Consider the following 23,919-nt stretch of genomic DNA (forward strand, 5'->3'; position numbering starts at 1 on the left):
TCTTTCTACAATGGGAAGTAGACTTTCTGGGAAAAGTCTGTTTGCCCAATGCCACAAAACAACACCAAGGGAGAGTCAGTCCCAGGACTGGTTTCATTTGAAAGTGTTAAACCATCATCTTAACCAACATCATAGGCTGATTTGTGCACAAAAGTCAGAAAACTTACTTGTTCCTTTGTCATAAGAATAGAGAGGATCTTTCCTGGTAGAGTCGATCCCTAGGAAGGCCTTGTAGTTATTGTCTTCATACCAGTTGAAGGAGAACACCCGAGAGCCCCCTCCCTCTGGGTACCCACACAGAAGGTCCGACAGGATGCTCATCAGCTGTGTGAAGGTCTGTGGACCGCCATTCTGCAGGAGAGGTCTGGTCACCCACAGCAGGTCTTGAACACTTGGCTGATGGATAAACTAGGGCAAGGGGAAACTCTGAGTATATTAAAGCAGCAAGAATCAAGACTTCCATATATATATTTGACTTTCACATTTAAAAGAAAACATCTATATTGTCAGCTATCCAGCTGTAAAAATGAAGAACAAAACCTACTGCCATCGACTTAGGGACTGGGAGAAAAGGACGAACCTTAAAAAAAAAAAAAATCAAAGAGTGAGCATCAGATAACAACCCTTTCTGAAACTTTAATGGCATCTCATAAATCTTGGCTTTCCCTGGCCAGATAACGACCCTCTCTGAGGCTCTAATGGCCTTCCTTCATAAATTCTGATGTCAGAGCCAGCAAAAAATATGAACTAGCCTTTGTGTTATGCTTATCATAATTTTGTTATCTGTAAGATCCTCTGTGTAACTTTCTGGGCCATAAAGCTGGCTTCTAGAAAGCTTGGTACTATTTTTGGCTCCCGTGGTTTTTGCTGGGAGAGGCAGCCCGGCTGGTTGAAATAATAAGCTTCCTTTAATTTTATTTTAATTGGAGTCAATGGTCTTTTCTTTGCATCACGGTCTAACAAGATCATTTTAATATTTCCTCTCTATATATTTGGATGCCTAGGGAATATGTCCTTGGGGAAATGCAGAGACTATTTCACTGTAAACTACTTCCTGGGTTCTTTCAACTCAATTACATGAGGATGCTAGGGGGAAATTGAGAAATAAAATAATGGGGAATGCTTCTATTCTAGAAAGACAAGGTCAGGGTGGATTTCTCTGGCTAAATAGTTTAGAATTTATTTCCCTATATTTGGAAAATTATTTTTTATTGGCTTAATTTTATCAAATGTGAACTCTTCCATTTACGTGAAATTTGTGATTTGTGATTTGTGTGTGTGTTTTAAGATTTGAGGAACTGGATTAAGTCTCCATTCTTGGAAGAACACTTTTCAAATTCTGCAACAACTAAGAAGAGCTTGATGCCTTTTGTCCATGTGGGGGTCATTGCACTTGCTGGCCTTGTCCTTTGAAGGTAGATCTGGGATACTGAGAACTGCCAAAGTTGCCAATGCTTTGGTTCCCATGAGGCCATCTGGCTTTGCTTTAGGGGCAAATACAAATTTAAAAAATGCTGCTTTTATTCCCCAAACTCACCTTATTAGTTACTTTAAAAGGCACTTGGGAATTTAAAAAACCATTAGGACTCAATCAGGTGAGACGGAAAACATTCCCCTATTGCAATAAGTGGTGTTTCTCTGTTGTCCCTTTCTTTGTCCACATACCACACTTGCCATGTGAATTCCACACATGAGTCATGCCTATAATCACATTCTATGCTTCAATAATAAAGTTGGAATCTCAAATTGCTTCAACAACAGTAAGTCTCATGACAATCTTGGAAGGAGTTATGTTGCTCATTTAACCAAAGCACTCAGAGATGAAGGGGGTGTTCTAAGGTCAAATGGTCTAATATTAATTAATATAAACCAGGCCATCTGCTTCAGCCTAATTCACAAAAGCTAAGACTTGCTATCTAGACAGGCAAAGAATCTTCGAAAACACACACACAGAATTAAGATTGTTGATATGCTTTGGGAAGGTTTTTACATTCTCTGTCAACTTCAACTTTATTATATTGATATGAATTTTTCAAATGCTATGAAGGAAAGAATGTTAAAGACTCCCACAGTATCAAGTGGCCATCAGTACAATGGGCCCATCTTCAACTCAGCCACAGTATTGCTCCTACTCTGCCCAAGTTGAGTTTAGTTTTATAAAAAACAATTTCTAACCTTGCAATTTTCCAAGTTGTCTGAGCCTAAGTCAGCTGGGAATACTGAAGAAAGAAAACCATGTTTCACAGTTTGCATTCTTTTATAATAATCATATATAAGAATTGCTTATTTTATATCTCTCTTCCCTGTTGATGTATGTTCCATGAGGCAACAACTGTGTTTGTCTATTCATCACTATATCTCCAGCATCAACCAACTACTGAGTGAAAGAATCAGGTGTTAATTAAAATGTGCACATATTTTATAAATAACACAAAAAGTCACTTATTTGGGGAATTAAATGAGTAGATATTGGTAAAGCACTTAGGAGTAAAGCTGATAAGTACCATATAAGGATCTGTTACTATTCTTATATATTCATGTAGATCTTAAGATCATAAAAGAAAAATGGACCATCTCAGTACTGGAAAAACTTAGATTTAATGGTAAGTTCTCTGAGGATTTGTGCCAGACCAAGAAATTACTTATTTCTGGAGGTATTTCTTTCCAGGTGGAGAATCATAAGGATGATTCTTTTCTTTTTACATACTACGTAGGAGCAGACAATTAAAGATATGAACAGATCCTCTGAAGTTGCTAGAGGAAAAGAACAAATGTATTTCACTTTGAACAGGAGTGAAGTGCCATTATTTGTCATACAAAGTATGTTAAAATTGCATAAAAAGAAATTAAAATTACCAGCATCAGGCTACTTACTCCTTGAATTCTTGGAGATAGATCAGATACTATTTTTCCCCAGGATCTCAGGTTGATGCCTTGAGAATTGCTGTCTAGGAGTGTGGGAAGCTGTAATTAACAGGACGAAAAAAATTAAAATATGTACGTAGTTGTATATATATACATTCATACTCTCTGATCCTCTGTGTGCTTATAAATGATTCCTTTCTCTCTTTCTGATTGCAGGAATTTTCTGCTAGATTGCTTTCTGTTATGGTTTAGATGTGTTATCCCCCAATAGCTCATGTGTGAGACAATGCAAGAAGGTTCAGAGAAGAAATGATTGGATTACAAGAGCCTTGACCCAACCAATAAATTATTCCCCTGATAGGAATTAATTAAGTGGTAACTGAAGTGATAGGGTGTGGCTGGAGGAAGTGGGCATTGAGGGCATGGCTTTGGGCATATATCTGTATATGGCAAATGGAGTCTTTCTTCCTCTCTGCTTTCTGATCATCATATGAGCTACTTCCCTCTGCCACACTCTTCCACCATATTATTCAGCCTCATCTCAAACCCCAAGGGATATAGCCTGCTGTCTATGGGTTAAGATCTTTGAAACTGTGAGCCCTCAAATAAACTTCTCCTCTTCTACAGGTGTTCTGGTCAGATCTTTTATTCACAGCAGTAAAAAAGCTGACCGAAACACTCTTGGAAATAGAATTCTTTAATTGAGAAAAATGACAGGCACTAGTTGCAAACTTCCCTGCTGAGATAGTCACTCATATTTTCATAATGACAATACACCCATGAAATAGTGAATACTGGTTTAGTGACACCAAGCGACACCAAGGAAAGCAGAACACAGCTGCTGGCGTGTGAGGAAGGCTGCTGTGGAGACAGCCACATTTCAACCTTAGGGCTTTATAGACATAGCCAGGTGCCTTCTTCAGTCACATTTTCCCTTCCCCCTTGTATTGCTTTCCTGATGGTGTCCTTGGTTCAACACTATTCCATCATGGAAGATTCCACCAGGTACATCACTTTGCTTTGAAAGCTAGTATTGGCAGGAATCAGAGAGAAGTCCCTTGCCAGTTCTCCAGGTGAGAACATTGTTCAGGTCCAAGCCCACTGGACAACTCAGACCTGTTTTTGCATTTTCCATTTTGATAGGGAAGGTGGAAGCCCTCAAATTTGCTGTCTCTAAGCCCCAGAGTCTGAAGTGAACACCATTTTCTGAAAACCAAGTTCAAGTCCTGATGGACATTATCCTTCAGTTTCAGAACTGATTGAATCACTGATACCTTATGAGAGTATTTTAGGAAGCTGAAGCAGTGGCGCACACCTGTAATCCCAGCAACTTGGGAGGCTGATGCAGGCAGATTGCCAAATTTGAGGCCACCCTGAGCAACTTAGTTAGATCCTATCTCAAAATTAAAAAATAAAAATGGTTGGGGAACGTAACTCAGTGATAGAGTGCTCTTGGGTTCAGTACTGGGGGCAAGGGAAATTCTTTCAGAACTGAGTTCTTGAATTATCAAATTCAAGAGTGTGCCTTGAGTAGTAAACCCTTGACTTGTAATTCTCATTCAAGTGTTGTAGACGACAAACCACAAGCCTTGGCTTTATATCTGCCAGTGAGGTTCTGTTGAATGATGGCGGCGGCACCAGTTGAGCTTGCAGCAAAGCTGAGAAGCAGGTGGAATTAGGTATTGACCACCAGATCCCCATTTTTATCCCTGTATCTTTGTCCCCTTTCCTCCCTGCTATAGGTGCAAGAGCCCTAGTATTCTCTCTGATCCTGAAACCATGAAATAAATTTAGGTACACTCAGCAGACATTAGCATTTCAGGCTTATTTTCTAACTATAAAATAAAATAATTTGTTATGCATGAAAAATGTAAAACTGACCTGACAAGGGAGGAATATTCCAGAGGAAGCAGCTGTAAAGCTGTCATTGCTGCCACATCACTGAGAAGCATCTTTACCCTGAGTACAGGGCCTATGCATTGGTCTTGCCAGGACTTCTTTTTAAATTCCTTGAAAATACCTTCAGAGTCTCTGGGAAGAGCACTTTGGATCATATTTTTCCTGTAAGGGCTGAGTGAAGTGAGTAAGAAGGGACTAAGCAAACAGGTAAAAATGTGTGATGATGGAAAGTTACCACAAGTCCTGGGGACCCTCTCTCCTGACTATCTTCCTAGATTATTAGATATATAAAAGGATGGAAGGGACCTATAAATACAATGTCATTTTTTTTTATTCTGATCTGGACAATCCAGGTGTAATAATGGAGTAAGTAGACACGGACCACACAGTGGACAACCTGAGGAAATATTAAATTTTGTTGGGTGTGATCCTAGCATTGTAGTTTTGTTAAGACAAATAAGACCATCTCTGCTAAAGATAATTACAAAGCATGTACTGGTGAAATCCTATGTTGTCTATGATTTACTGCAAAAAAGTTTAGGGGTTAAAAAAAAAAGGAGAGAACCATCAAAATAAGAACTAAGCCAAGTGTTGATACTACTTGATGCTGGATGATGGGTACACGGGCTTCCTTATATCATTCACTCTATTTTTATATTTATTTCTAGAAATAAAATGTTCAGATAATAAGAAAAAAGTTTTCCCAGGCAAAAATAAATTATTGAATAAATGGATACTAAGTAAATACTTTCCGTATCTTACATATTTTTTCCTTCCCCACTAAGACTGCTTTTGTTCATTTCTCCTCTAGAATACTCCATCAGAATAACCTTCTTGGGGGCTAGGGTTGTAGCTCAGAGGCAGAGTGCTTGCCTGGCATGTGTGAGGTACTGGGTTCAATTCAGAGCACCATATATAAATAAGTAAAATAAAGGTTCATTGACAATTTAAAAAATTTAAGGAAAAAAAAAAGAATAACCTTCTTGCTGGTTCCCTTGCATCTAGTCTCCTTCCTTTCCATGTATCTTCCACATTGTAGTCTGAGTTGATTTTCCTCCTTACTTTATTCAGCAGTGGTGATTATTCTTTTGTTTACCTCTCATCTGTCTCTCTTGCAAGACTCTAAGCCTCATGTAGAAAGGAACTGTGTCTGTGTGTTCAGCTCACAGTAGTTACTCAAAAAATATGATAAATAAGTAAATGCTCTTATTAGAGCAAAAAACAAATTTATTATAATTGTTTTCATACCTATAGTCTGTGAAATGGTATGTTTCTTAAGGACAAGAATCTTACTTTTTAAAAAAATGAATTTTACTTTTATTTTTTAGTTGTAGATGACTTGTAATTCTCATTCAAGGGTTGTAGACCACAAGCCACAAGCCTTGGCATTTTATCTGCCAATGAGGTTCTGTTGAATGATGGCAGCAGCACCAGTTGAGCTTGCAGCAAAGCTGAGAAGCAGCTTTGTTTATGTATATGAGGTGCTAAAAATCAAACCCAGTGCCTCATACATTCTAGGCAAGCCCACTGAGTTACAAGCCCAGCCCAGGATTTAAAATTTTTATTTTTGTATTGCTTAAGTTTTGAATGCATCGCATTTTTCTGTAGTAGCTCAGGAGAAATTTGTGAATCATAAATCCCATATGCTAGGAGGTGGAATAAAGTTTGCCTTAGAGACTATGATACACTCATCTATGTCAGATTAAAGAAGTGTTCAGCAACACATCTACTTTTAAGTTGCTTTTAAAGAAAAAGAGTAAATAAATTTTAGTATTTCATCTTTAAGTCAAATTCCCTTATGTTGATGTTCTATTATAAAGAGATATAGTGAAGAAGTAGTAATGACTTCCTGGAAATTCATAATTATTCAATTTTAATAATTCAAGAGAATAATTAAATTATTGCCCAGGGCCTCACTAATTTTCTGGGGCTGGCTTTGAATTTTGGATCCTCCTGGCTTAGCCTCCCGAGCTGCTAGGATTGCAGACGTGCACCAGGTAGTTCTGACTCTGATATGGAACACTTAGGTCTTTTTTCACCTTTAAGATAACAAAAGTAATAGCTACTTATTTACATGAAGTACAGGGTATAGCCTCCCTGCTATCTGCCCTACTCTTTACCCAAGAGCAATCACTGTGAAAAATGGGGTGTAGATTGTTTCAGAAGCACCAGGCTCTTAACTTTATTATGCCTTTCTCCTGGTTGACAGTTCCACAGACCTGCACATTTTGACCACAGTTAGTAACCATATTAACTTCCATGCTAGGGTCTGTAGAATACCCTGGCCCAGATGGTGTTCTTTCTTTCTCCAAAGACTATCTGCTCATTCCAGGAATATAATATCAGCACTCTCTTCTTCCATTCCAGATGTTGTAACAACATCCTACAAATGGGATAGCCTACAAACTACAGAAGTTTGTTTCTTATGGTTCTAGAGGCTAGGAAGTCCCGAAGTATGGTTCTGGCAGTTTTGGTGTCTGGTGAGGGCCTGTTTTCTGGTTCTTTCTAGGTCTTATTGTGGTAGAAGAGGCAAGCTGGCTTTCTGGGGTCTCTTTTACTAGGATACTAATCCCAGTCCTGACCTCATTGCCTCCCAAAAGCCCAACCTCCTAATACCATCATCTTGGGGATGAGAATTCAACACAGGAATTTGGGGAGCACATTCAGACCACAGCAAGGCTTCTGCTGCATTTTCAGAGAGGAATCTAAGAGTTATCTAAGAGTCCTGAAAAATCAAAGACATTGCTATGGTTTGGATCTGGAATGTTCCCCAAAGATTTGAGTACTTGAAGGATTGGTCTCCAAAGTTGCAGTGTACAGAGGTGGGTTTTTAAGAAAATTATTGGGTCATGAAGGTTCTAATTTTATGGTGGATTAATCCATCATTGCTCATGGACTATTGGGAGGTGGAGGAAACTCTAGGAAGGAGGATAGATCACTGTGGATGTGACCTGCAAAGATTTTTCTTGCAGCTGGCCCACTCTCTCTTTCTCTCTGCTCCCAGTTACCATAAGCTGGGCAGGCCCTTCCACCATGATGTTCTGCCTCACTTCAGGCCCAAAGCAATGAGCCAGCCAGCCCTGCACTGAAACCTCTGAAACTGTGCTTTAAAATAAATCTTTCCTTCTCTAAGTTGTTCCTGTCAGGTATTTTGGTCACAGCAATGAAAAACAGACAACTGACATGAAACATAAGCAAGACCACAAGAATAAAGTTCTCATCTGTCTATTCCATAAATATTGCTCAGCACTGAGTGCTGAGGCTCTATCACTGTGAGAGATGGATGCCTGTTTACCCAATTCTGCTAAAGGTGATAATGCCTGGCTAAAAACTCTATTTCCCAGACTCCCTTGTGTAAAGGTAGGCATGGGGCACAATTCTGATTAGTACACTGTCACAGGATGGTGTTTTAAAGGTGTGCCCTAGCCTTCGCCCTGCCTGGAACATGGGATGGACTAGGAGAGGTACAGCAGATAGTGTGAGAGCTCCAGGTGCCTGAAGGAAATGCAGAGGAGCCTGGTTCCTGAGGAAGTCTCTGGAGCTTCCATATCACTCCTGGGTTACCCACCACAGGACTGTGCTTGGAAATGGAAACAAAATTCATTTTTTCCAGTATTTTGTTTGAGCCGATTACACTTTTGAACTGATGTGATCACACATTTGACAAATACAAATTCAGTGTCTGCTATGTGCAGGTGTTGGGGACATAGTCATAAACAAAACAAAAGCCTCTCTTCATGGAGCTTCACTTCAAGAACGTTGCTCATGTACCCTCAGCCTTCCCACCACTGGGACCACACTGCCAATATGCTCTTGCTTCTCAAATGGGAAAGAGTCTTTTTCTAATCCCTTATAACTCTGTAGTCACACTCTTCCTCCTCCACCTGTTCTTTCTATATTCCTTGTAAGCATAAATCATACTTGGTGACTTCACTTCCTTAGCAACACTTCTCTATCCTTACCTTCACCATTCTACCAAGAGGCTTTAACAGAACCCCCAATTTCCGCCTGGGGTTTAAGTCCACTGAATATTTTTGCTTCTTTTTTTGGTACTGGCAAATGAACCCAGGGTACTTTACACTGGGTCACATCTCCAATCCTTTTTATTTTTGAGACAGGGTCTTGTTAAATTGCTGAGGCTGGCCTCAAACTTGCTATCTTCCTGCCTCACCTGCCCTATTTTTGCTTTTATTCTATTGAGGCCTCTGCTTTTCTTGACACTTTTGATCACATTGCCATCTGCGACACTGTTTTTGACTGCTTTTTTTGCTCCTCCTTGGCCTTTCCTATGAACTCCTCTGCCTTCATCTTCCCACTATGAGCCGAGTTCCCTGAGGACCTGCAACCCTCACACTGCACTATCTCCCTACTTAGAATGAGTAGTCTTATTCCCTTTATTATTGAATCTGCCACCTTTTTATTGACAACTTCTAAACCTGCTCCTCCAGCCCAGACTTCTCCCCATAGCCTTGGCCTTATGTATCCACTGCCTGCTGGTCTTTGGGATCCAACACATCCCATACTGATCACATTGTCTTTCCCAAACCAGTTTTCATTCCTGTTGGCACTAATTTCTTCCCAGAAGGTAGCACTGATTCTTCGCCATCCCATCCCATTGCCCAAACCTCTAGCTTGGGAATCTAGGAGTTGGTGCTGGGTCTGAGTGTGGGGCAGATGAGCCCTCAGATTGCAAAGAGGGGAGCCAAGGGACATGTGAACGACTGTGCTAGGAGGAAGTTGGACTCAATGACCACAGTCCAAAGAAGTTCTGCAGAGAAGAAAAAAAAAAAAAAAAGGTCCTATGTGGGAGACCAACCTCGCATGTGACGGAGTTAACTCCCCTGCTGGGAGATGTGGCATCAGGCACCCATGCTGCTAGACTGCCCCACTCTACTAGGGTTCAAGTGACTCTGTCTTTGTGCCCGGGCATGTCTTCCTACAGCCCCATGGGTGGAGCTATGCTCACCTGTTCCTTTGTAATATTACCCCTTGCCCTGTTTAGGATAGAATGTTCCATGGAAGTGCCTTGTGTGTGTACCCTTCTCTTACTGTGCCCTTGGACTGGCCTACCTAGATGTCAGTCAACCTGCTGACAGTGGACATCAGAAGATAGACTCAGCCTCCTGAAACTTGACCCCTTGCCTCATTTGAATAGCTTCTCCTCAATAAAAGGGGTCAATGTACTCTCTCTCTTTCTTTGGACCCTTAAGGTCAGAGGAGCTCTCACAGCGACCCCAAAGAAAGTCTCTTGTGTGGTTATTTTGTGAAGCCCAGTTAGCCCAGTTTACCTGGAGTGACCCCTGAGCCTTTTAGTTTCGAACAGAAACCCGGCAGTCCTAAAGGATTGGAGGGCCAGGAGGGGCCAGGAATCCAGAGGCAGAGAAATAAAGGAATCATCACACTCATGTGTCCAAGCAGGTTGGACATTAAATCAGTCACAAGTTCCTGCTCTTTCAGTTACTCCCTCTTCTTTGAGAGTTTGTTGTCTGCCCTTCTCACTTGACTGTGAGCTAGAGACTGTTCATGACTATGTTTTGCCTGTGTGTACATCTTTAACCCATCCTCTCTTTCACTGGGAGGGAACACCCTGAGTGCAAGGCCATGGGCACAATTTATAAGCTTAAAATTCTGTCCTACAACCAAGTCAGCATATTGGAAAGCACCAATGTCTCTATCTATTCACATCTCTTTTTATGTACATATTTGCATATACACAGTTTTTTAAGGCTCCAAATATTGTTTTTGAAATTATATGGCATCCCATAACTCATTTAGTGAGTGAATCTGTTATGATTTCTCAGCAGTCATTATAAATACTTGGGAATATGTGTAAAGTGGGAAAACCTGAACTATAAACTGAATTTTGAATTTCACATTTAATGAGTACCAAATTTAACAATAAAGTTAACTAACATTACCTTTCTTAAACAATGTATTGTTCCCTAAAGCAAAGGAGGACAATAAAATACCATGTCCCTGGATACTCCATTTTTCTTTCCCCAAATATAGCCAAAATAAGGGAACAATGAGATCAAGCGTGGGATGGGAAGTCCAGATACATATTATCTTGGAGGACATGGGCTTTCTCTAGGCACACTGGGAACTAGAGTAAGTTAGTGTTATCTGTAGAAGTTACTTTCTGCACGTACAACAGGACAGTTGCTCCCTGTGATGCTGTTCCTATAAGCAAACTAAGCAAGCTAATGCTGGTGATGTCACTGATTCTGCCACTCAAGATATAAACCCCTTTCAGAGTGGGGACAGGCATGGAACTGAGGGCATTTTGGAAAGAATACATGTCACTCAACCAGTCACGGTAGACAGAACACTGTGAGTAGACATTGCTTGGCTATACACTGTGAGGGAATAGAAGCTGACCACCTTTTGCCACCGAATTCTTCTCGGTGCAGTCACTGATCTCGTTAGCTTAACCTAATAAACCACAAGTCTCCTATACTGTCTCTGGGTACTTTTTTTTTGGCTTTCCCACAACTTAGCACAACTGGACTGTGAATGAGATAAACATGCAATTTAATATTTATTAAATTTACTTCTAAAGCTTTTTCTTTGTATTTTGTAAGTTTTCTGGCGAAGGAACCGCTGAGCTAAAGCCAGCCCTTTTCTTTGTATTTTGGAGCCAATTTTTCTTTTAATTTCAAGTCTCAAACATTTTTTATAGGTTTCTGCAAAGCTTATGGCCATAAGGCACTATACCTAATACTTTAGGGACCAAGGGATTAAACAGCCACCCCCACCCATCCTCACTCCACCTCAACTGGAAAGAATCAACTTATCTGAAACCACTTCTCATCCAGAAGGCATTCCCTCATCACCCTCTGCTTCCTGCCTCCTTCCCCATGGATAAGGTGCTCTTCCTAGCTGCTCCTATAATTAATTCTTACCACATTTATTTATCACTTTTATATCAGTTTGCTATTATTTTTAATGTATCTATCTTCCAGCTAAACTGTAGGCTCAGTAAGTGTAGGAATGGATTTATTTTGTTTTCATCTTCAGAGCATGTACACAGTAAGTCCTCAATGAATATGTGTTGTATTCATGAATAAATAAACAATGAAGTAGAAAAGAGACAGAATTTATTGAGATGAGAGCTTCCGTGAGAAGTATCTCTACTAGGTGTGATGGTGTCTTTCAGGGAGGCAGCAGGTGGTTGCACCTAAGGACATGAAGGTGACATTTGAGCTGAGACAAACTGATAATTGTGAGGTGAGGGCAGTGTCTGTGGACTGAAGGGGAAAGCCAGGAATTCTAGGTGGAGAGAAAAATGTGAAGAGAGCCAACAAGAGAGTGAGACTAGAGAGAGCCAGATAAGAACAAGTCCAGGAATTAGGGGGAGAGTGGATGGGGGAGGGGCACAGCTCAAGATGCATTTTTGTGTCTAGTTAACACTTCCTTTTTTTTTTTTTTTTTTTTGGTACCAGGGATTGAACTCAGGGGCACTTATATTCTGGGCCACATCCCAGCCTTTTTTATTTTTATTTTTAAAAATCTGAAATAGTCTCACTAGACTGCTTGCAGCCTTGATACGTTGCTGAGGCTGTCTTTGAACCTGTGATCTTCTTGCCTCAACCTCCTAAGCCCCTGGGATTACAGGCATGTTCTATCACATACAGCTAATGCTTTCTTTTTGACCTTGTCAATTGTTTAATAATATTCATTAATCAAATATTTACTAAGCTCTAGCTATGTGCCTGGAACACTGGCTGCAATTGTCTTCCCAGTTCACTTCAGTGGAGATGATAAATAAAGAGAGTTTCATACTCACTCTTCATCTGAGATACCACTTACATCTCAGAAGGGTATCAAACCCCAAGAGCCTTCTACTTGTACTTGTTTACCAGTGTTCTGGCTGGGATTGCTACATATTATAAAATAACTTTCCCAGAGCTCTTTTAATTCCTTCCATCATTATCTATTTAAATTTATAAGAATTGCTCCTGCCAAAAGAGTCCAAAAAAAAAAAAAAAAAAAAAAAACAACCCAGAAGAGACTGCAAGTTCATTTAAATGACAATGTGGAAACATTTCTGGATAAAAGGCCATAGACCAAAATGGCAAATATCACCCCCCCACACACAACTTCCTACACCAACAAGTTCTGTGAATTTTCTAAATAACAATCTTTCCTTGTCCCCACTGAGCTCAGTACTGCCAACCCAAGGTCAAGGTCTTATTAGACCTCTTATGGAAGATGAGATATGCAAATAGGGCTGTGGAAGTCATAGTGTCCATCAACTGCAGTTGGTTTGAACAGTCCCTGACCCTTGATCTTGTATGAAGAAATTGATACGAGGCCCTCAAAGGTAGCAAGAAGATTTTTGTCTCCATGAAGCCTCTGTTTTGGTTCTTCAGAAACTAAAAAATGCCTCTTCTTTGGGGTTGTGTAATATTTTTTACATATGCAGAATAAATCATATAAGCTCCTAAAAAGTCTTGGCATTTGCTGATGCTTTGGATCAGATGCAACACCATCAGCACATAGAAAGAACATCTTAGGAGTTGAATTTTTTTTTTGTTTGATTTACTTTCTCTGATTCAAAGATAATCTAAAAGCAGTATTAATTTTTAAGTTGAGAATATACCTAATACAAAGGTAATTAGGTAGCCTCAAGTTAAAAGTGTCTGTATATGATGACATAGTTTCTGGAAGGTTCTAGAGCTGGGGATGGGTGGTTGTCTTGAAAACACCCAGACAAGAGGTAAAGAGCAGACAGCTGAAGACAGAGTGCTGGGCTGCTGGGTTAAGCTCTGGGCTGCTGCTGCAGGAAGCCCAGATTTATCCCGGAGGGAAGTTGTTGCTGGGCAACTGAGAGAATGTGGCTCTGAAGCATGTTTGTTGCAACCTGACAGTTGTTAAGCATCAGATGAGAAGAGAGGAAGCTGCCTTAGTAGTAAGGGGGCAACCAGAAGGGGTGCCCTGAGTGCTAGGAAATGCATCATGAGTGGAGAATTCTGACTCAGTCACTGGGAGGGGTGGGGGGACATGCCCAAACTGTCTCTACTGGGGGAGGTCACTGAGACATACTGTCTCCCCACTCTGAACCAGAGGGTGGGCTCTGGGGTATGTGAATAGACAAGTGATGGGACTCTTTTGGCCCAACAAGAAACTAGGCCTTTTTCTCTCACAGGGACTTCTGTCCTGGTATCTGTGGCTGATGAAAGCAAAACTGAGCTTGGAATCTAGAGTCAGTTTAAGGCCACTCCATGAGAGAGACTACCCCCTAGTCTGAGAGGATCACAGAAAGGAGCCAAGGGGCCCCCAGGAAAGTGGGCACATTCTTGCTTTGATAAGAACAAAATGGTTTTGGTTTCAAAGTATTTTTCCATCTCTTAATAATGTGAATCTCATACATGTGTAGAGCAGGTCTTATTGTCTCAATTTTACAAATGGGGGATGGAATCCCCTTTGAATGACAGCAAGTTAGCTGTCAGCTCAGAGCCAGGAAACAGTCTCCAGGCCACTGGCAAATGTTGATGTGCCCCAGTGGGCTGCCCAGCACTCTGATCTCACTAAGGGTCCCTTGCTCAGGGGGGGATGCTGACGACTTTATAAAGAGAATTAAGGAAGACTCTGTAGCTATATTGAGACCTTTTAGGAAAAGATACATATTAATAGTAGGTACTAAAGATTTTTTTTGAGAGAGAGAGATAGAGAGAGAGAGAGAGAGAGAGAGAGTTTTTGCTGCTTGAGCCACATCCCCAGCCTTGTAGTAAAGAAATTTTAATGCAGAAGCTCCTAACCTGGAGTTGGCTTCAGTGGCCTCTGTGTGTCCTGTGGGAACTTAACATTCCCTAAGAAAAGGGTCTAGCACTGGTGTCAGAGTATCTTTTTCTATAAATTTATAAAGTATTATACTTATATAGATGAATAATAGGGATAAAAAAGGTTCAATATCTTGTCCACAATCACAGAAGTCAAACCAGGCCTTCTTCTTTCTTTTTTTTGGGGGGGGGGGTATCAGAGATTGAACTCAGGGGCACTCGACCACTGAGCCACATCCCCAGACTTTTTTTGTATTTTACTTAGAGATAGGGTCTAAGTTGCTTAGCGCCTCACTAAATTGCTGAGGCTGCCTTTGAACTCACAATCCTCCTACCTCAGCCTCCTGAGCTGCTGTATGCTGCCACCATGCCCACCTCCTTTTTTTTTTTTTTTTTTTTTTTTTGGTACCACAGATTGAATCCAGGAATACTTAACCACTGAGCCATATCCCCAACCATGACAGGATCTTGTTAAGTTGCTTAGAGCCTCACTATGTTGCTAAGGCTGGCTTTGAACTGGTGATCCTCCTGTCTCAGTCTCCTAAGTCACTGAGATTACAGGTGTGCAACATCAAACCTGGCTTCTTTCTTAACCACATTGCTACAGGTGTTGGGGAGCACTCAGCCCACATTTGGAATAAACACACACCTAATGCTGAAGCTCCTATGACTCCTGGATCACTAGGCCAATGTTCTAAAAGTCATATTGGTCAAGATTTCTTGGGCTCCTGGAACTTGGAGCTTCCTCCAGGCTTGTTCTGAACACTGGGTTCACACCTCCACCAGTGACAATTCATGTTGGTGTGCCCCAGTGGGCTGCCTAGCACTCTGATCTCACTAAGGGTCCCATGCTCAGAGGGGATGCTGAGTCCCAGATGCTGCCTGTCCCAGGAATCACCCTTCCCTTACCACATGGAAGAGCTTGAAGAAGTCCACATTGGCATACAAAGTGTCTTCTATCCACTGTAGGGTGCCCTGGGAGAGGGAACAGAGGGCGTCACGCACAGCCCATGCCCCATGACGCTGGCCAAAGATGATGAAGCGCTCTAGGAGGGCTTCATTGCAGGCGATGTCCTTCAGCACCAGATCTGGGACTCCGTGAGCAAACTGCAGGGGAGAGAGGCAACACTGAACTCTCCTGGTGGTAGGAAATCACTGCTCTCCCCCACTCAAAGATGCCCACATTCTAATCCAAGGGACCAGTGAATATATTATATTCTAATACAAACGGAATTAAGATTGCCAATGGATTAAGTTTGCTAATCAGCTGCCTAACTAAATCAGCAGGTTATTTTGATTTATCTGGTTGGGTCCAATATAATCCTTGAAACATGGAAGGAGACAGAAGAAACAGTGTCAGTAGAATGTGAGATAGGCTTGGTGGGCCACTGCTGGCCTTGCAGATTGAGGGGGACCACAAGCCAAGGAACATGGACAGTGTCTAGATGCTGAAAAAGGTAAGAAATTAGATTTTCCTTTAGATCCCTGGTAAAGGATGTAGACCTCCTGGTACCTTGACTCTCATATTTCTCTCCTCTAGAATCATAAGAAAATATTTTGGTGTTGTTTTAAACCACTAAATTTGTGGTGCTTTGTTTCAGCAGCAATAGAAAATCCAGACATTCCCCCCAAGCCTCACTTTATTAGAGAAAGTTTTAAAATGTAAGAGATCCCCTTCTCTGCACATGATGCCAAGGTGCCATATAGACCTCCCCCGAGGAGTCATGAGAAGACACTTGTGGTGGTTCACTAAATCTATCACAGAAAAACACCAGATGCCCAGTGAAATTTGAATTTTGGGTGAATAATAAGTAATTTTAGTATATAAGTGTGTCCCAAATAGGGTCTAAATGGAATGTAATCATGCTTGAGTTCTTTTTTTTTAATCATTTATCTGATTTAACTGGTTATCCATTTTTGGATCCGTGACCCCCAAGGCCTGCGTATCTCACCATCCCCACCATGGACAGTGACTCCTGAAACATCATGCCCATGTTGGCCTCCAGAGGCTAAAGGGCCAAGGGAAGGGCATCAACCATGGTCAGAGGCCTTGGCCACCCAGCACAGTGCCTGGCCTCCTGGAGTCCTGGATCCACTGCAGTGAACAAGACCTTGAGGGTCATGAACAAATAAGACTGTCTGGGCACTGCGGTCTCCTCATGTCTTCCAGTTACATGGTTCTCTGGCAGAGCAGGTCCAGCTTTGCCACCTGTCAGACCCCACCCTGGAAAAGCCTGGTCCCTACACAAAGTGCAAATCACTGCTGATGGTGGATCAGCTGTGTACTCCCTCACCTAGTGACAGGCTGCGTGTGCCCACAGCTACTTCTCTCATCTCTAATTCCAGAGGCTAAAACATTCCAAGATGGAGGGTATCAATCAACTCATTTTGTCCAAGCCTCTCATATTCCCAAGGAGGAAGTGATGGAAGACATCAAGTAACTTGAGAAATTCACATAGCCAGCCAGAGAGAAAACTGGGACACCATGAAGGTCCCACTCATTGGTCACTCTCTCTCAATGCCCACTCACTGGCTTCTTACTGTGCAGCCACCAGAAGAGTGAATGGGATGAATAAGGCCAATTCCTGCCTCTTAGAGGCTCTCCAACTAGCTATACGGGCACCTATACAGGCATCTAAATAGCAGAAATGCCAGATTAAACACAGTTAAACCAGCACACTGAGGAGGGATAGTTAAGTAGAGCTAGGAAAGGCTGTCAGTGCTTATTAAATCTTCACTGTATCAGGTATTGTCAAAAGCCGTACCTGGGTTGCAAGTGGGTGACCACACATGGAAGCCTAGCGGATAGAAACATCTGGTGTCTGGGAATGACCAGTGGATATTTCCTCTGGTCAACTGCTCAGGGACATTGTGAATTTCTATCGGGCTCTGCCATGGTCCACACTGCACCTGAGATGGGTGTGATGTGAGAAGATGCCAATCAACCTGCTGACTGCAAAACACCACAAAGCAAGACTTGATCCTTGAAACCTTATCCCTGGCTTTGATATACCCCCTTAATAAACCACCTGAGCCATCTTTTCTATGTCTAGTTTCAGCACTCATGTGGACTAGATCTATCAAGAGCTTCGCTTTTGTAAATATATTTTGGCCATTTGTGTTTTGTTATTCACTAATTATTTGAGACTTTTAAGTTTTAGAGTGGCTTACATCCTCCTGGGCAGGAAGAAGAATCCCCCAAAGAGACACTGGCTGTGGCCCCATAATGATGATGCTCAACATGGACCTGACCCAGGAATGAATTCAAAGTAAGCAGAGACTTGGTTAAATGGGGTCTGATCCCCTGCAGATTCAGAAGACAGCAATTAAGTTAAGCAACACCCACCTCAAAGAAATTGATGGTACACTGCAATCTAGAGCAGGGAGGTGGGAAAGTTCATTTTGATACCCTGATATAAAACTGAGGCAATTCTCTTGCAGAAAAGGTCTATCTACTCAAAATCCTTATTAAAACAGAAATGGGGTGGGGGGAGAGACGCATTTTCTACTGCTTTTGGTAGTACTCTAACAATTTAAACTGAGCGGGCAAATTCCCTGCAGCACCTCCCACTGCATCCTTACAGACCGCTCAGATAGAGCAATCTAACTTAAAGGCATAACCCAGTTGAACTCTAATCACGCAAATTTAGAATGCTGGGACCGACAGAAGGCTCTAACCGCGGATTCCAGCAAGGTCTGTAACCTACATGAGGTGGGCCAGCAGTGTCTCTGTCTCTTTGGTACCTGCAAAAAGGATGGCAACTCTAACTAACATGGGTACCAAACACAACCTACTTTGATTTATCCTGACCGGTGATTGGTCCATTGCTAGCTAAAGCCCACCTTTGGGTTGGAAATTATTTGCTGTGTGGGCCTGTGCACACACAGGAAGAAATCTATCCACAGTTGCAGGGACAGCTACTGCTCCCGGCCAACAACGTCCGCCTTCTGTCTGGGCTGGGCTGCTAACCCAAAGAGGAGACAAAACGCCGCCGCCGCCCATCAGTAGTGCTGAGGTTTGCAGCAAGGAGTCAGCAAAAGGCAGGGAGATCCAACCTAAAAAGCCTCGCGACTGTGCCGCAGAGGGGATAGAGTCGGGAGGCGCAGGCAGACAAGTTGATGGAACGAAACAAAACAGGGCAAATCGAAGGCTGGCCGCGGAAGCTAGACGCATAACAGCGGCGGCAGCAACGGCATTGACCCGGAGGATGCTGAGGGTGGCCAGAGACAGGGGCGCTTGCCCCTTCGTTGGCCCGGACAGCAATGGCGGCTCACCGGGCCCATGAAAAAGGCAGTCATAGCTCAGATAGCTTCTAGCCTGACAAAAGCTGCCGGTATTTTAACTTCAGATAGGCGAACATGGGAGGCACTCGAGGGGTGGGGACCCCAGAGCTTCAGGCAGAATTTCAGGTAACATGGAAAACACGGGAAAATAGCTCCAGCCACGCGACCGCAGCATCACGGCGCACCCCTTCAAGCCCCGCCTCCCGGCCTTCCTCTGGCTTCCTCTTGGTTCCTCCCGCCCACCCCTAGGGCGGGACTTCCGCCCGCCCTCTAGCGTTGCGGAACCTGTACCTCACAGCATTGCTGTTTCTCACAAGCAAACACCCAGCTAGAAGTTTTTCTTTCGTTGACGAGGGATTTTCTTTACAGACAAAATGCAAGCCAATGAACTCCTGCGTCTTTAATAGTGGCCTTGTTCTTAATTCTTTCCGGATGCTGAGTTGAATAAACTAATTTCTAATCCCATTAACCAGGTTTCTCCAAGAAACTTGATTTCCCATTCTCTCTACAGCTGTGCTACTAAGGAAGAGTTGCAAAAAAATTATTACGTTTTCTCACACATTATTTTTCTTTTTAGAGATACTAGAGGTAAATTTGACCATTATGAGAACAAAAGCCGGCAATCTAAAATGTTTAATCTCACAACGTTCTGATGATGGCCAAAATTTTTATTCTTATGATTTCTAAATATGTAAACACAATGATTAAATATGTATATGCACAAAAATTTTATTTTAACTGCATTAATGTCAAAGTTTGCATAGGATAAAAGAGTGCACTCATAATATTTAAACTAAAATAAAATGCATCCAAATACTTTTAAGTCACATGACTTAATAAGGTTCAATTTAAGGTGGCTGGTTAAATTTTAAAAAGTATATCTTCACTTCTCAATACATATTTTTCCAGCTGATTAAGTAATCTATATAATCTTTAATTCATAGGGTAATTAACAGATGTCTGTTTACTTCTAATAACTTTCCTTCCACAGGAAATACATAACTCATTATGTACATTTACCTGATGCCCTTCTTCAAAGATAACTAATATTAAATTCATGGTAAGTGTAATTCATTATATAAATGCCTATTTCAAAAGAAACTTAGTAACTTACAAAGTTAAAATGCAACTATCAAGTAATCTTAACTCCGAACTATTGTTTAGATTTTCATAAAGTAGTAAACAGATATAATTCTATGTACAAAGGTGTCTAAAAATTTTAGCTACATTTCCATTGAAATATTTATCTTATTAAAATATAAAAATTTATCTAGATTCAAAGATTTACAGGAATTGTTTCAAAATGTAACCATAAAGAAGAAGTCTAGAAGGAAAGGAAAAAAAGTCTTCTACAGAAAGAAAAGAAAAATTGGAGAATCCTACAAAGAAGAAAGAAAACATCTCTGGGTAAAAAGATCTTTATGTATAGAAGACTTTAATGATAGAAAGAAAAAAGAATTTTCTCAATAGAGGAATCTTTGTATGATTATATACAGAAGGTCTAAGTAGGTGATGTAGAATGTTTGAGTAAATAGAGAAAAGATTTGTGTGTGGCTAAATTGGTTATAAATACATAGGACAACCAATTAAAAATATTTGAGGCTTTTCCCTAAGAGCAAATATTCATATGCTTATATAAACAAAAATTTTATCCTATATATTGAGATGACAAGAACTTCTTAAAGCATTAATCTACTCTCATTCCAATAGAATAATTACTTATGCCTAGTAAATTTTATTATTTAAAAAAGGACTAATTTTTAAGAAATTAAGATTCATACATTTTTGATTGAATGTTAATGTTTTCAAATACCACCTTGAGTTCTAAGTTTCAAACTTCTCTTTGAAAGCTAAAATTAATTGATTTAGAAACATCAATATAACTGCAATAATTATTACTAATTCTTCTATGTCAGTTGTATCTCTGTTTCCTAAATAGATAAATCCTTAAAATATAAGGTTTAAGAGAACATTTTACTAAACTGACGGTATACAAACTAGTTTTTATAATGGTCTCTTACCAACTCATAATAATAACAAAATAATTAAAAATCTAATCATATGAATTATTCTTCTATAATTACATAAAGTAAAACATATATTATTACACTGAGAAGTAAGCTTAGCTATATTTTTAAAAGACAATTGAGAGACACTAGCTTATTTAAAGGGTAACATACTGTATAAAAATATTTTAACATCTTTTCTCAAGAAGGGATTAAAGATTCTCTTAATTTGTCCATTTCATATTTTAGATAGTTTATATTGACCCAAAGAATTACATACCAAAGTTTATAGACTGGTATTCAAATGAAAAACTAAAATTAATTTCAAGATTAAAACATTTTATGTTACAAAAATTAAGAAGTATACATAAGAATCTCTTAGGGTTCTATTGTTCATAGTTAACTGCTGTTGGCATCTAATTCATAGCCTTCTAAACTGTTTTCTATACACATAGATATTCATATTTTATATAAATATAGGATCATATTAGTATTTTCAAAATTTATATAATCATATACAACTGTATATATATATGTGTATGTATACATAAAGATTGTTTTGGCATAAGTCCCATAAGATGTCATTGCTGGGTCAATGCCATGTAAAATTTTAAAATGTTCTAAATAATTCACTAAATCACTGTCCTGAGCAATACTACCAATTTACTTTTACCCATCAATATTTTAAGTACTGATTCCCCATAATGAGATCAACATTAGATTTAATGATAATAATTTTTTTTTCCTGAATGGGGACATAAAAAGCTATTTACTGTTCTATTTTTTTAATTATTATTAGTAATAAATAAAATTTTTTTTCTTATGCTCACTAAACATATATAATTCTTATTCTAAAAAGATATCTATTTATGTCTTATATACCTTTTAGAGGCCAATCATACATTTGATAAAAGTTAAGCTTCCATTTATTATAATCCCTTTCCAAAACTCAATAATATTGGTTTTGACATGCCTAATAAGTAACTCTTGCCAATTTTTCTGGCCAACTAAAGATAGTAAGTCTCTTCTTTTTATTGAAATACTTGTACTATACGAGGCCATTGTATATAGTTTAAGGCTAATGATACTCTGACTTATATCAAAAAATATAAAATATATTAAACATAGTAAATTATTAAAATGCATGAAACAAATTTGGAGAGATATAGATCAGTAATAGGACTGTAGAAGAGGTTGCCTGGTACTAGGAAGAGAGCAGCCCAGAAAGGCAAAGATTGGCCCTTCTGTGGCCATCATCAGATTCTGTACCATAGGAAGAGTGACCTCAGTCCACAGAGACTGCACTGCCCATTCTCAGCAGGAGCTGAAGATATTTCAGAGACTGCCTTCTCTTCAGGAGGGCTGCTCAAATACACCTTTCAGAAAGTGCTTCCCTGACCATCCCTCTTAAACTTCTCCCTCCTCCACCCCTTCTGTCCCCTCCCTATAGCTCCTGACAAGCTGGAGACACATGACAGAGTCTCTGTGTCTACCTCCTGTCACCCCACTGGAATGTGAGCTCCTGAGTCAGGGGCTTTGCTTGCCTCCTTCACACTGTATTCTATGTCCCTACAAAGGTCCCTAAATATTTAATTAGGGAATGAATAGACCTCTGTTTCCTTAGCCCCTACAGGGGAGGTTGAGCCTCAGCTTCCTCCCAGTTATGAAAACCTGCTGAGCTTTAAATTTTGTGAGGTCATGTGTGCTTCAGATCTGGTGATAGGAATTCTGGTCATCTCAATGACCCCCAGGTATTTTTCCAAATATAGGGCATCAGTCATGGATGCTGAATGTGAAAGTGATAAACCCAGCCTAATTCCCTCTTAAGGTTGGGAGCCATCTTGCCACAAAGGCATAAAAAGTTAATTTTGGCTTTAGTATAAATTACTGCGATTTCTAAACTTGCTTGGAATGCCTGCCCGTGCCTTGAACTCACCCATGCCTGGCTTTTTCTGACCAGATAACAACCCTTTCCAAAACTTAAGTGGCGCCTCATAAATTCTGGCTCTCCCTGGCCAGATAACAACCCTCTCTGAAGCCCTAATGACATCTCATAAATTCTGATGTCGGGACCAGCTAAAATATTAACTATTTTTTGTGTTATGCTTGTCACAATTTTGTTATCTGTAAGTTCTCAACACCCCCCACCCCTCCGTTTGTGTAACTTTCTGTGCTATAAAACTTTATGTGCTATAAAGCCCTCCTAGAGGGCTGCAGGGCTGTCTTCTGTTCCCGTGGTTTTCGGAGAGAGAACAGCCCAGACCAGTTGGAATTATAAGCTTGCTTTAATTTGATTTCAATTGGAGTTGGTGGTCTTTTCTTTGCATCCTGGACTAACAAAAGCAAGAAAGAAAAGAAAAAGCAAAGATCTCCCTTGATTTTAGCAAGCACAGTGCGTACCCCTCCCCTCCAGAGACCACTGACCAAGGACACCCACTTACCTGTTCCACACGGACTTGGGAGTTGACCAGCAGGTGGACAACTGAGCTGGACAGGCCAATGTTTTTAGTAAGAAATAGAGTCAGTGTCTCTTCATCTTTCAGGATATCCCGAATGCGTATTCCTCGTCCTATGTATTAATGAGAAAAATAACAAGGTGTTGAAGGAGAGATGGGTCAAAAAAAAAAAAAAAAAAAAAAAGGAACACAGATAGAGCTGGTGGGAAATGTTCTAACTTGGCACTCAGGGGAAGGCTCCATTCTTGGGTTCCCTGGGAGCAGTTGGAGGTCCAGCCTCTTGCCTGTGGTCATCACCAACACAGTCACAGTATTTACTGTGGAAGCAGCTAGACAGAGTTCAGTGGGAAGGCACAGAAGGTGGGGAAGGGTAGCCCAGGGTGGGTGTCAGATGCTTTGTGGGGTTGGTGCAGACAGTGGCTCTCAACAAGGGACAGGGGTGGAGGAGGTAGAGCTGGGCAATTTTGTCCCTGGGGAATATTTGGCAATATCTAGAGATAAATTTAGTTGTCACAGCTGGGACAGCGCTCATTCCACAATACATAGCACAATTCCTCCCCAAATAAAGAATTATATGTCCCCCCCTCCCCCGATTTTAATGGTGCTGAGGTTGAGAAACCCTGGTCT

At 40.7% G+C, this 23,919-nt stretch overlaps 1 protein-coding gene across 1 annotated transcript in view; it reads right to left on the reverse strand.

Annotated features, from left to right (window-relative positions):
* The window catches only part of LOC113192857 (retinal-specific phospholipid-transporting ATPase ABCA4), a 127,407-nt gene that overhangs the window by 90,689 nt on the left and 12,799 nt on the right, over positions 1-23,919 (reverse strand). The window contains exons 5-8 of the mRNA XM_077791555.1: positions 23,278-23,405; positions 15,456-15,653; positions 2,875-2,964; positions 168-408 (exon numbers count right to left, since the gene is read on the reverse strand). Of these exons, the coding sequence (XP_077647681.1) occupies positions 168-408; positions 2,875-2,964; positions 15,456-15,653; positions 23,278-23,405 (657 nt within the window). The remainder of the gene's footprint in view (positions 1-167; positions 409-2,874; positions 2,965-15,455; positions 15,654-23,277; positions 23,406-23,919) is intronic.

Source organism: Urocitellus parryii, chromosome 11, assembly GCF_045843805.1.
Source record: "Urocitellus parryii isolate mUroPar1 chromosome 11, mUroPar1.hap1, whole genome shotgun sequence".
NCBI classification, from domain to species: domain Eukaryota; kingdom Metazoa; phylum Chordata; class Mammalia; order Rodentia; family Sciuridae; genus Urocitellus; species Urocitellus parryii.